At 49.0% G+C, this 13840-nt stretch overlaps 1 protein-coding gene across 1 annotated transcript; it reads right to left on the bottom strand.

The window, feature by feature from the left end:
• Nucleotides 1–496: 496 nt before the first annotated feature.
• On the bottom strand, nucleotides 497–13038 carry LOC136565463 (C-signal-like). Its single transcript, XM_066564063.1, has 6 exons — nucleotides 12884–13038; nucleotides 5064–5115; nucleotides 4597–4784; nucleotides 3717–3872; nucleotides 2204–2314; nucleotides 497–1257 (listed from the first exon to the last, which is right to left on the bottom strand). The coding sequence occupies exons 1-6, from the start codon at nucleotides 13022–13024 to the stop codon at nucleotides 1144–1146; spliced, it is 762 nt and encodes a 253-aa protein (XP_066420160.1). The 5' UTR covers nucleotides 13025–13038; the 3' UTR covers nucleotides 497–1143.
• Nucleotides 13039–13840: the final 802 nt, after the last annotated feature.

Below are 13840 nucleotides of genomic sequence, written 5' to 3'. Positions count from 1 at the left end.
TGTCCAGGGACAGCCACACCTGTCCTCTCCCTCACCTGGCTGCTGTTTGTCCTCTCTGCCTCGGCACAGGACCCCACCATCCTGGCACAGCATCAAAGGGCCTAATCAGCTGGCATGAGGGAGGGATGTCGAAGCCAATCCCAGACTTCAAAGAGCTTTTTGCTTTTGTACCTACCTCAGCCAGAACACAGGAGATTTATTCACCAGCTGCTTTGAGTATTTCAGAGCAGAACAAGGGTCTGTCAGAGATTTATTCAGCAGCTGCTTGTAGTATTTCAGAGCAGAACAAGGGTCTGTCAGAGATTTATTCAGCAGCTGCTGGTTGTATTTCCGAGCAGAACAAGGGTCTGTCTCTGGTTTAGGTACGCCCCACTGTGTCAAACCCAACTACCCTGAAAGGTTAACACGGGTTAGAGATTCTTCCTGGAAATTAAGAATAAAGTTCCCTTGTCTGGAAAGAGAAACCTATGGAGGAGAAATTAAATGAAGTAAACAGTTCGGTAAACAGACTGAGACTTTATTGAAGACATTTCAGAAGTTTATGTACAAAACAACATTCCCACCCCCATATCAGGCTGTTAGTCACCCACTGGGAACAAAGCAAGTGCCTGGTGTACACTGGCAACCTGGGGACACTCAGAGTTTGCCACGGAATTCACAGAAGGTAACAAATTCCCTTGGTTTAGAGCAGGGCAATTTCAGCCTTGGCTCAGTTAGGAACAAAAGGAATCAAAGGAGATTTTTTTTTTTTTTTTCTGGAGGTAACTGAGCATGCTGGAATCTGACAGCATCCACTGGCCTTTACTCTGAGGTCAGGTCATTTAATTCTGCAAAGAGCCAGAAGCCCACTTTGGGTTTGGAAGTGGAAATGAAGCAGCAGCCCCTGGATTTAACCTGCAGGTTTGGATGCATTTCAGAGGGCTCCAGGAGATGCCCATCACCGGGAGCACAGCAGTGTTTGCAGCTAGAGCAGAGCAGTAGCAATGCCAAGGGAAAGACTCAGCCCCTCTGCTTCCCAAACACACCCACAGAGAGGCTGAGCGTCAGGTGGATATTTCAACAAGTGTGTAAGAACCCCCTAGAGACAGACAGGAGTGGTTAAATTGTGACTGAGGAGCTGTTCCTCTGGAGTTCTGTGCTCTTCTACCACGGCAGAGTTTCCCCTTGCCAGTCCAGGAAAGAACCATTTTCTTTTTCACCGAGACGTTCCAGAACAGAGAGAATACCTGGGATGGCCTCCTGCACCTGCATGGGAGCCTGGAATGAAACAAGCTTAGGTCATTGCTGGGAATATCCTGCAGAGGAGAATTAAATACATTTCAGGAGGCTCTAGAATGAAGGGGGATGTCAGAGAAACAGAGAGAGAAAGCTAGATAAGCTTTCCCATGAATTGGTCTGAGGGAGCTGGAGAGAAAGAATTAAAACAATCCCCACGTGGTGTTTTGTAATAAGCTGTTTTCCTCATAAGGTTGTTCACAAAAGGGTGATTTCTTAGCACCCTCTCTGTAGCAAACTGGAGTATAAAAAGGAATTCTTAATAAAGTTATCAGCCTTCAGAGAATGCATGGAGTGTGTCACTCATTTATCTGTGTCATCTCTGACTCAGTGGTGACATTTTGGTGTGTCACAGCCCACAGAGGGGTGCAGCCAGGGGGCTGGGACAGCAAGGGTGTCACAGACATATTTTATGAAAAATCCTGTCGTTAAGATCTTTTCTCCTGAGAAGCTGAGAGTCCTCAGAAACGAAATGCAAACAATAATTACCTGCTTCTGTGGGATGCAACAGGTGAATCTTTGATTGGTCTCATGTGGTTGTTTTTAATTAATGGCCAATCACAGTCCGGCTGTCTCGGACTCTGGTCAGTCACAAGATTTTTATTATCATTCTTTTTCTATTCCTTTCAAGCCTTCTGGTGAAATCTTTTCTTCTGTTCTTTTAGTATCGTTTTAATATATAATTTTCTTTTAATATAATATATGATATATTCTTTTAATATAATATGTGATATATATTATATTATATTATATTATATTATATTATATTATATTATATTATATTATATTATATTATATTATATTATATATCATGAAATAATAAATCAGCCTTCTGAAACATGGAGTCAAGATTCTCATCTCTTCCCTCATCCTGAGACCACCACCACACAAGGGACCCCAGTGTGACATTTCCAGCACTGGCACTCACCATGTTCCCACCCATGTCTGTTTGAAGCCAGCCTGGGTGCAAGGAAATGCAGAGAATTCCGTCTGATTTCAGGTCTGCAGCGAGACACCGGGTGATCATGTTCAAGGCAGTCTGCAGGGGTGGAAACACCCATTAATTAATGTGTGATTAATGAGCCTGGAGCACCAGCCCGAGCCCAGCTGCTGGGCACCTCCCTTCCACCCTGCTGCCACAGCACGGGGCAGGAAGAGGCTCTCAGGAACTCATCCGGACTTTCTGGGAACTCTGAAAGCTCTGCCACCACAAACTCACTGCCCAAAAACGAAACCAAGCCGTAAAGGAAGATAAAGTGGCATTTGCAACGCCTCAGGAGCTGGGAGGAGAATAATATTGACATAAGGACTGTGTTTTTCTGCACTAATCACTACACAAACATTCATTTACTTCTGAACAGGGAAAACAAGCATTTAACAGCTTATGAGTAGGTGGTGTAGGAGAAACTGTATGTGTTATCTGTACAAACTCAGTCCCTGGATGTGAGAAAACTGAAAATCCCACCTGTCACTGATTGACATCACCACGTAGAGGTCAGCACACCTTTTGCTGAGTTTCCAGCCTGCTCTCTCTCTTGGATGGGAGAGGAACACAGCTGATGGAGCCCACACTCGATGGCATCAGCTCTTCCCTGAGTGCCAAACCCCTCAGGAGTGGATCTGTACCAGAGCAGGAATTTGGGAGCCTGTTGTCTCACACTCCATGGCATCAGCTCTTCCCTGAATCCCTCGGGAGTGGATCTGTACCAGAGCAGGAATTTGGGAGCCTGTTCTCTCACACTCCATGGCATCAGCTCTTCCCTGAATCCCTCGGGAGTGGATCTGTACCAGAGCAGGGATTTGGGAGCCTGTTCTCCAGGAGTTGCTCCAGGTGCAGCGTTCCAAGCTCCCACTTCCACCCACATGAAGAACAAGAACACTTTTTGTGCCCACAGAGGTGCTGCACCCCTTGCTAAGGCCAGCATGGCTCCACCTGCCCTCAGCCAGGGAGCACAGCCCAGGGCAGCCTGTAGCTGTGATATTTTTTGAAAATTCCCTTTGCTAGGATTTTTCTCCTGAGAAGCTGAGAGGCCTCAGAAACGAAATGTAAACAATAATTACCTGCTGCTGTGGAATGCAACAGGTGAATCTTTGATTGGTCTTATGTGGTTGTTTCTAATTAGTGGCCAATCACAGTCCAGCTGTATCAGACTCTGGTCAGATACAAGATTTTATTATCATTCCATTCCATTTCTTTGCTTGCAAGCCTTCTGATGAAATCCTTTCTTCTATTCTTTTAGTATAGTTTTAGTATACTTTCAATATAATATATATCATAATTATGTTAGATAATATATACTTTAAATATAATATATAATCATCATTAATATAATATATATCAATTTACTTTTAATATAATATATATCATAAAATGGAGTCAACATTCTCATCTCTTCCCTGTCCTCGGACCCCTGATAACACCACCCCAGCAGCCCACAAACCTTTGCTATCCTGTAGGGATAGACCTTGAGGAACATCTCGTTGGCCTGGACGAGCTGCATGGAGGCAGCCAGGGAGGACATGTTGATGATGGCAGCTCTGTGACAGCCCATGCCAGTGCCCAGCTGTGCTGCCTTCCTCAGCAGCGGGAGGAACGCCTGTGAAAACCAGAGTTTGCTTTCATTTGGTGATTGGGGTTGGAGCTGGATCATTCCCTCATCCAAAGCAGGAACCCCAGCACAGCTCTGTGCCACCAGCACAGCGTGGTGGTGGCTCCTCACACCCCGTGGCCTGAGGAGAAATTCCTCCAGCAGCCTCTTCTGCCCACCTCCCGTCCCCACTGTGGCATTCACCTCCTCTGAAAAAATCCCTTTGCCCAGGGTTTTTCTCCTGGGAAGCTGAGAGGCCTCAGAGAAAAGGAAAACAATTCTTGTCTCATTTGCTTCTCCGGTGTTTTGCTGCTGTGTGTGTCTTGGAATGTGTATGGAGATTGTTTACCCACAGGTGATTGTTTTATTGGTTTCTGCTGTGAGTTGTTTTCACTCTTTGGCCAATCTGTGTTGGGACTCTGGAAAGAGTCACAAATTTTCATTATTATCTCTTTTGCCTTCTGTAAGTATCCTTTCTGTATTCTTTAGTATAGTATAGTATTCTTTAATATCATGTAGTACCATAAAATAATAAATTAATTTATCACTACTCCATGAGAACATGGAGTCAGATCCATCACTCCTCCCTGCAAACACAAAGTGACCCCACACCAGTGCACAGACAGCAGCTCTGTGTCAGAACTGTCTCTCTGTGCGGCTCCAAGAGGACAAACAGCTGCACAATTCCAGCTCCCCTGTGGAAAAGGCCCAGACTGAGCCCATCCCTGCTCACCTTGGTGACCATCAGCTGGGCCACGGTGTTGGTTTCATAAATGGTGAGCATGGTCTCTGCCGTGACCTCCTCCAGCGAGGCCAGCACGTTGATGCCAGCGTTGTTGATCAGGCAGTTCAGCCCTTTGTCTCCCACGATTTCTTCCACTTCCTTCACCACTTTCTTGATGCTGTTCTCACAGACCACATCTGCACAGAGGAGGCAGGAAAAGCCCCAGGTGAACAGTGCAGGGTGTGCCTGGCACGGGACAACCCCTGCCAAACCAAAGCTGGGGCTCACTGGGGATGTTTGGGCAGCACGCAGGTGGACATGCACAGATTTTACAGAATTACATTTCCCCAGTGTTATCTTGAAATGGTTTTCACTGCTGGAGATCGTGTCCAGCTACTGATCACTCAGGAGACCAATTTTTTTAAGATGCACTCACCTAAGCTGAACAAATTTCAGAAATAAAGCTCTTTACTCACCCAGTTGCAGGAGCCTGATGTTGCTGTATTGCTTGCTGAGCTGTTGCAGTTCCTAGGAAGAAGAATTATTTTTATTTTATATATATCTATATATATATATCTCCATGGCTATTGCAGAAATCACTTTGAATTCCGCATCTCCAGAACTACAACTGAAATATTTTCCTGATTGGGCTGAAGGCAGAGATTCCCCTTTGTTTTCCAGCCTGCTGAGCAGCTTTTCTAAGAGCCAGATCAGGAAATTGGACTCTTCCCTGCTTAGTCCAGACTCCAGCGTGCTGGAGTTTTAGTGGGATATTTCCCAGCTTTAGTGCTCAGTTCTCAGCATTCCAGTAAAAATCCAGTGCCTCCCCAATTCTGTGAGAAAATCCCAATTCTCCTGAAGCTCAGCTAGTGCTGGACACCCCTTCAGGGCAACAGGAATGCTTTTAAAGCCCCATTTGGAATTTCTGTTTGCAGGAAAATTTCCCCGTGGAAATTTCATTTCCCCATGGGAATTTCGTTTCCCCAGCAGCCTCGTTAGCATCACTTCTTGTAAGTGGAGGTGGAGCCCACCAAGAAATCAGCCTGGGGCACAGCCACTGTCCAGGAGAACAATTCCCTCCCTGCTGGAGCTCACTCAGTGCCTGTCAGCACTGCAGGCTGCTGTTCCTGCAGAAATCCCTGCTCTCCTCTGCTCCAAGTGTGTCCAGACTGGATTTATGGGCCCAGCTGGAGCTCTCAGGTTTCTGTGCCGTGGAGCCAAGTGGGAAGCGTGGCCAAAGACAACAGATGGATTCCATATTCCCAGTCATGTTCAGGAGACACAGCACACCTGGCCAAACATTCCAGCCCCAGCAAATCCCTTTCTTTAGGAGCCCTTTGGGAATAGGGGTCAGGAGGGCAGGTTTGGAAAGAATCCTTCCCTGCCCCTTGGAGACACTGCAGGGACTCGCTGTGCTCTGACAAACCATAATGGATCACATCTTTTATCTCACAGCAGAGCCTGCAGGGCTCTCTCCAGGCTTGTTTGGGAGATTTTTGTTCTCCCACCCAGGCCAATCTACAACTGCAGTTAAGGCTATTAAGGGGAGGGGGAAGGAAAAACAAGTCAGAAGCACAAAACCAGAAGGCATTCCTTGCTTTGGGCAGGGCTCGGTGGGACAGATTTCCATAAATTAAAGGCCCAGAACACACTGGCTTGTTTATTGATGAAATAGCTCTGCCTTGTCAAGGCCTGCAGTAATCCTGTGCCTTTGGCTTGTCACTGGACTTCAGTTTGACAGCATCACTCAGTGCATAATCAGCTCCAGGAGTGCTCTGGCTGCTCCAGGTTTGTCCATTTATTTATAGTTCATTTATTTATATGCTTTACTCTCTGACAGAAACGAGCTACCAGCTCCTGCTGAAAGGCAAGAGAGGCTGAGAGGCTTCTGAAGTGAGCAAACAATATTTTCAATTAAGAACTGAAGCATTCTCCAGTACACAGACAGCAGGAAATCACAATAGCTGCATGCAAATCAGGTTTAAAATTCAGTGGGTTTTCCAGTTAATTACTTGGTTAACAAGTGACTCCCCATTCAGGGGTTTAAATTTCTGAGAAGCAGCTCCCAGGCACAAAGCTGATCTAGCCAGCTTTGGTCTTCAAGAATGTTACACCTGATAGAAGCTGAAAAATCCAGTTAGAACATCTAAAACTTGCAGGAAAGCTTATTTTCCCCCTCCTGTGACTAGAGGGAACATGAGAAAAGGAGGACTGAGACAAGGAGGCACAGCCAACATATCCCAGCTAAGGCATTTTTAATTAGTGTGCTGTGACAGATAATTTAAAAACAAACAAGACAAACAAAGCCCAACAAAAAGCCACAACACAACTCCCTAACAGCGTGTTTATTTAGCATAGTAGCTGCAGAACTGCTCGGCACCTGAACAATCATCCCTGAGAATCAGCTCGTGGGGAGTCCGAGACAAGAATTAAACTCTGATTAGCATCTGTTGTTTCCTGCTTGCTGATTTTTAATTACGATTAACAAAGAGTCAGCCTATTCTGATTTAAACAAGATCCTCTGGCACTCAGGGCTCCAGACTCATCAGCACACAGGGTATTTATTGCTGGATTTCGAGCAGGAATGTTTTGTTGTCTTTGTCATTTAGCAAGATTTACTTTGCCTTCTTTATGAAAGCATTATCCACTTCGGTTACAGCTCTTGGAAAGGGCCTGGCCCAGCTCAGCCAGTTGGAAGCAATCAAGGCAAACAAACACAGCCTGAGAGCAGGATAAAGGTGCTTGGGTATCCTTCACCTCATCCTGCTTGCTCTGGGGACAAAGCCAGAGGTGTATCCTATTTTTCTGCGTCCCTCTGAGACAGCTTTTCAGTATCACAGTGTACAGCCAGCTCGCTGTTCAGCCCTGGAACAGCTTCCACAGCACTGCCCTGACCCACAGCCCTCGCTGCCTCCAGAAAATCCAGCCCTCACTGCTGTAGGAAGTGTAAAACACTTCCAGAAAAAATAAATAATCAAACAAAACGACTCTGCAGTAACCCAAAATTAGAAAGACTTCAAGAATGCTCCCCTCTGCCTGATGTATATTCAGAAATGCCCCCTTTGCCTGATAAATCTGGCGCACAGAGCGCTCAGCTGCTCTTCCCACTTGCAAACCACATGGCTAAAATATGTGTTAAGAGGGAAAAACAAGCCCCAGAGCTGACAGAGACAGTGAGCAGAGAGCTCTGGGCTGAGGAGGGACCAGGCACAGCTTGGGGACTCCATCTCCTGCTCCAGAGAGAGGGAAAATGCACATTTGAGCTTCCCAGAGCTCTGCAGAGGGATTTGCTCACCTGGGAACTCGCTGGGCCGTGGGGAGATGCTCCTGTGCACATCCCACAGCTCTGGGCACTTTTTTATTGATTTATTCACCTCTTCCTTCCCCATCACACCAGGGCCTGCACCGTTTTTAAGTGCAGACCTTTAGGGCAGAGTTTTCCCTTTTATAGGAAAGCAGGATGGAGGAAGAAGGAGCAAAGATGGAAAAGAGGAGTGTGGGGAGAATTCCAGCTTGTGCTGGCTCCCTGCTAACAGCACTGGGGCTGTGTCACTTTTTTTTTTTTAAGATTTTCTAAGCTTTTTTCCTAAGATTTTTTAAGATTTTCTAAGCTTTTTTCTTAAGTTTTTTTAATATTTTCTAAGCCTTCTGATGTTTATATTGTCATAACAAACTTTTTCCACGCACATTCTGTAAAGAACTTATTGTTTTGCATTCTTTTATGGAGGAGGAGAAATTTGACAGGCTGTTGGTTTGCTCAGTGTCATCGGAGGGGTGGCAATGGACAAACTGTCCATTTCCAATTCACTGTCACTTTTGGAAATTTATAAATGTTGGACTCAGAAAATAAACTCCCCCTTTTTTCACCTTGAAAACAGCAGTGTGCCCATCTGGAGAGCAAAACCAGGACACCAGGATTATTTCCCTGGAGATTTGTGGCTGCTTTTCAGCACTGGAGCAGCCCGAGAAAAGGCAGAAACAACCCAAGAAAAGGCAGAAACAACCCAAGAAAAGGCAGAGTGGGATCAGAGCGTGGCTGGAGGAGGCTCCGGTGGTGTTTTCCAGCAGGGGCAGTGGTTATCTGCCTGCCTGCTGCACGTTATCGTGTGATCTGCAGCCCATTTGTTAAGCAAATGTTCTGGGGAGGCCACCTAGGAGCTCCTCAGGCCCGGAGCTCGAGTTTTCACAACTTCTGCCAGCACAGACTCACATGCAAAATCCTGCAGCTGTTGAGCATTACCCCAAGGTTGGGGAGCTACAGGAGATAGATGTGCTGCTTTTCCTGGGGAAGAGAGCAAAGCACACTCGGGTCTCCCCAGCATCTTTGGAAAAGCAGCTCCTTAAGGGCTCCTCTCTGCCCACTCCTTGGAGGGCTCCAAAACATTCACTCATCACTCTGCTGAGGGATTCCTGCCCAACGGGGAGCTGTGTTTGCCAGTAGTTAAGTGTATTTAATCGCTTTTCCTCTGAAAATTGGGAGATTGTTTTTAAAAGCCTTTTTATTTAAGCTCTGCCGATCTCCATTCTGCCATGGGAAAATGCTGCTCTGCCAAAGCAGAGAGCAGAATTTAAAGGAAGTGTCCAAAGGTTCATCCTCTCATGCAGTGGGGGACAATTCACTTGTACAAGGAGGATTTTTCACATGGTCCACAAAATACCAAGGGGAAAAACCAAAATCAGACCACCTGAACTGCTGTCAGGAGAAAAAGCACTGACCCAGGTGCGCAGAGAAAGAAAAACTCCCTCAATTTCACAGCCCACAAACGGGTCTGAGATGAGCCAACCTCATTTCATGTGCCCTGAGTTGAGCCTGCAGTGCCAGTTCCTGGAGAGCAAAAACCTGAACTCTGGGAGTTCAAAATTTGACTGGAAATTCAGTGACAGAAAAGGAAAGGGAGAAGGAAAGGAGAAGGAAGGAAAGGAAAGGAAAGGAAAGGAAAGGAAAGGAAAGGAAAGGAAAGGAAAGGAAAGGAAAGGAAAGGAAAGGAAAGGAAAGGAAAGGAGACAAGAAAATCATGGAAGCTTTGCCTTTCCCACCACACTCAGCAGCACTGCCAGGCTGGAGCCGAGCTGTGAGAGCAGCAGCTGAATTTGGTGCTGCCAGGACCAAGATTGCCAGTGCTGAGGCTGGAGCAGGTCTGTTCTTGCCCTCTGCCAGCCCCAAGGAGCAGTGGGAACACTCTCCGAGGGTCAGAAAGTTTTGTGCCAGCTCCATGCTTTGCAGATGGGGCAGATAATGCTGGTGAAACCACTACAATACCTTTAGTAAAGATTTCTCTTCCTTGTGGAGTTTCCAAACCCATCTGTTAGAAATCTGCTTTCAGCTGACTGCAGAGGTTTCTATTGATGTCCTGCCAAGGCACAGCACATGGCCTGGAGGTCCTCACAGAGAACAAAAACCCACCCTGATCCACCAAGGACAAAACTTGCCCCCTCTAAAAAATGGAGCAGCTCAGGGTGCAGCCCGTGTGGCTGGCAGGATCCCTGTGGGGCTGCAGGAATGTGGCTCCTGGCCAGGTCACCCTGCCAGAGGCTTTCCAGGTTTCTCCCTCCAGCCAGGAGTGACCCAGACTCTTCCCAGACACATTGCACTGTCTGAGGGCTGTTCCATCTCCCTCTGCAGGTTTACAGCCCTTTTGCTGCAGATTTTTAAATACTGATAACACAAAAAAACCTCCAAAACTGATGAGTTGTGCTGAGATTTGCCCGTGTAATGTTTCCTAGGAAGCTCTTCCTGTTAAAGGAACAATTTCACTCCTCCATGTAATGGATCTGAGAACATTATGATGAAAACAAAAAAATCATAATGTTTGTGAAAAAGAGAAGTTTCCTGCCTACAGGAGACACCCTGCCAGAGGCTTTCCAGGTTTCTCCCTCCAGCCAGGAGTGACCCAGACTCTTCCCAGACACATTGCACTGTCTGAGGGCTGTTTCATCTCCCTCTGCAGGTTTACAGCCTTTTTGCTGCAGATTTTTAAATAAAAATCACAACCACACACACACACACAAAAAAACCCTAAAAAAACCAAACCCCAAAACTGATGAGTTGTGCTGAGATTTGCCCGTGTAATGTTTCCTAGGAAGCTCTTCCTGTTAAAGGAACAATTTCACTCCTCCATGTAATGGATCTGAGATCATTATGATGAAAAAAATCACAGGGGAAAGAGAAAGAACCTCTCTCAGCAGCGGCTGGAGCAGCTTTGGGACAAACCAGCAGGCAGGGAGATTTTGATCTAGCGCAGGTCAGATGTCTCTGCTGCCTTCCTGTGCCACTACTACAGCGGGCTCTTGTGCAATCTCTGTAGGAAATGGGGCTGGGAGTGGTGCCAGGAGAGGACGGGAGTTAAAGGGACAGAATGGGTGAATTTCTGCTCAATAACAGGAGTTAAAGGGAACAGAATGGGTGAATTTCTGCTCAGGAGTTAAAGGGACAGAATGGGGTGAATTTCTGCTGAGGTAACAGGAGCTAAAGGGACAGAATGGGGTGAATTTCTGCTCAGGTGCTCAATAACAGGAGTTAAAGGGAACAGAATGGAGTGAATTTCTACTCGGGTAACAGGAGTTAAAGGGACGCAATGGGGTGAATTTCAGCTCAGGAGTTAAAGGAACAGAATGGGGTGAATTTCTGCTCAGGTAACAGGAGCTAAAGGGACAGAATGGGGTGAATTTCTGCTGAGGTAACAGGAGCTAAAGGGACAGAATGGGTGAATTTCTGCTCAGGTAACAGGAGCTAAAGGGACAGAATGGGGTGAATTTCTGCTCAGGTGCTGCGAGGAGGGGACCAGGGGGAGCCACAGGGAGCAGCAGCCCTGAAAGGGAGCTGTGCACCTGATCCCAGCCTTGCTGGGCTGTTTCTCTGCACTTTCATTCAGAAATACCCTAAATAATGCACCTTTGTGCTGGAGACCTTTTTTTTAAATTAAGATCTTTTCCTTCAGTTTCATAAGGACCTGCAGAGCTCAGACTGCAGCTGTTACCTGGCCAGCCCTGTCCCACATCCCAGCCACCACCTTTTAGAGATTTTTTTGTAGCTAAGCAGTAACCAAAGTTGCTGTGTTGGGTTTATTGCTAGGACAGTGTGATCACAATCTGTGTGAAAGGAACCAAATCCCTCGGAAGGAGCAGACACAGGGGCTCTGTTTCCCTCTGAAATTTGCATTTTTCCTCGCTGGAAATGCAGGGGAGATGCAGGGATGGGGCTGTGGGTGTCAGTTCTCCTTCCAAATGCCTGGGCAGTTCCAGAGAGGTTTGGGAAGGAGCAGAGGGATGGGGACCTGTGGGAGTTTCTGTGCTGCCCAAATTCCCCCTCTCGAGGAGAGCCGAGATCAGCCTGCACACACCACGGGTGACACCGCTGGGCACAGAGTGACCGATCAGCCTCCCAGTGTTTGAGAGGTGTGTGAAATTCCGTGAAATTGGAGTTTTAAAGACTCCTATAAAGGTCTACAGGAGTCCCAAAACCACTGCGATGCTGCAGCAGGAGGGACTTGGGCTGAAATGGGAGAGAGAGAGAGAAAGGGAGAGCTGCAAGTGGATCCACGAGCAGCAGGTACCAAACCCTCCTGTTTCCAGCAGGAACTCGGAGCCCTGCCCAGCAGAGAGGGGAACTAAGAGAAGTGATTAATTCATTGCTCATCTGGGCTTTCTCAATTGCTGCAAGCGCAGCAGAGAACAGGAGGCAGAGCAGGCACACGGCTCCTGATGGGGACACAGACACGCGTGGAGAGAGGGAGAGAAGCAAAGCTGTGGCGGGTTTCTCCCCTTTCTGGGAAAGGTTTCTGAGGGCTCCGGGCCGGGCAGATCTGGGCAAGGACAGCGCAGACAATTCCAGCAGCAAACCCAGCGAGAAACTCGGGGATGGACGGAAGGGGGTGGCAGGAGCGCTGGAGATGCTGCAGCTGCCCGGCCGTGTCCCGCTCGCTCTCCTGCTCCCGGGAACGCTCCCTGTCATGGATAAACCCGAGCTCCAGCCCCGGAGACCTGCCCGGTATCGGCTCCACCCGCCCCGGCTCCTGCCCCGGCCCAGGAGCTCGGTCCCGGCCCCATCCCAGCCCTGCTCCATCCCCGGCCCGGGAGTTCCATCCTTGCTCCATCCCAGCTCGGGAGTTCCGTCCTTGCTCCATCCCAGCTCGGGAGCTCCATCCCAGCTCCATGCCCGGCCCGGCTCCATCCCCTCCCGGGCTCTCTCTGCCGGCACAGGGATGCTCGAGATGTTCCTCATTTCCAAAGTGCCTTCTCCTCCCTCCCGACCCCTTTACCCCTCTCCAGTGACCCCCAGCGCCCCCGCCCCGTTTACCTGCGCTTTCTCGGGGTACCGGCAGGTCGCAAAGACCAAATCCGGGGAGGGGCTGGCGGCTGCGAGCCCCCGCACCAGCCCCAGCCCGATGCCGCGGCTGCAGCCGGTGATGAGCACGGAGCGGCAGCGGGGCTGGGCCATCGCTGCCTCGGCTCGGCCGCTCCGCTCCCGGCGCTTCTGGAGCCCACGCGGGTCTCAAACAACCTGAGCCGTGCGGAGCCGCCCCGGGCCCGCCCCCGCCGCGGCGCCGCCCCCGCCCGGCTCCGGGCACGGAGAGAACGGACAGGAGAAGGGGAATTGGATCTGCCCATTCCCGGCTCCAGGGAATGGAGAGAACGGACAGGGGAAGGGGAATTGGATCTGCCCATTCCCGGCTCCAGGGAATGGAGAGAACGGACAGGAGAAGGGGAATTGGATCTGCCCATTCCCGGCTCCAGGGAATGGAGAGAACGGACAGGAGAAGGGGAATTGGATCTGCCCATTCCCGGCTCCGGGCACGGAGAGAACGGACAGGAGAAGGGGAATTGGTTCTGCCCCTTCTCAGCTCCAGGCATGGAGAGAACGGACAGGAGAAGGGGAATTGGATCTGCCCATTCCCGGCTCCGGGCACGGGGAGAACGGACAGGGGAAGGGGAATTGGTTCTGCCCCTTCTCAGCTCCAGGCATGGAGAGAACAGACAGGGGAAGGGGAATTGGTTCTGCCCATTCCCGGCTCCAGGGAATGGAGAGAACGGACCGGGGAAGGGGAATTGGCTCTGCCCCTTCCCAGCTCCAGGGAATGGAGAGAACGGACCGGGGAAGGGGAATTGGTTCTGCCCCTGGGCTCTCACCTGGGGCAGCTTTGGTCGCCAAGCCTCTGCTGACACAACTGCAGCTCTGACGCACTGAATTTACTGCTGGGTGAGGCAGTTTTGGGCAAACATGAAGGATTTTTTCCAGGAAGGATGGGTGGGTGGC

Source organism: Molothrus aeneus, chromosome 21, assembly GCF_037042795.1.
Source record: "Molothrus aeneus isolate 106 chromosome 21, BPBGC_Maene_1.0, whole genome shotgun sequence".
Classification (NCBI taxonomy): Eukaryota; Metazoa; Chordata; class Aves; order Passeriformes; family Icteridae; genus Molothrus; species Molothrus aeneus.
Note: the sequence above shows the minus strand (reverse complement) of the source record. Positions and strands in the feature narration are given on the sequence as shown.

What these genes read in the sequence shown, in the direction of transcription:
- LOC136565463 (XM_066564063.1), bottom strand. Translation starts at nt 13,024, where the DNA reads ATGGCCCAGCCCCGCTGCCGCTCCGTGCTCATCACCGGCTGCAGCCGC. An exon ending in CCCAGCTGATGGTCACCAAG is followed by an intron (nt 3,873 to 4,596) that starts GTGAGCAGGGAT and finishes TGGTTTTCACAG; the next exon opens with GCGTTCCTCCCGCTGCTGAG. An exon ending in CAGACATGGGTGGGAACATG is followed by an intron (nt 1,258 to 2,203) that starts GTGAGTGCCAGT and finishes GTTTCATTCCAG; the next exon opens with GCTCCCATGCAGGTGCAGGA.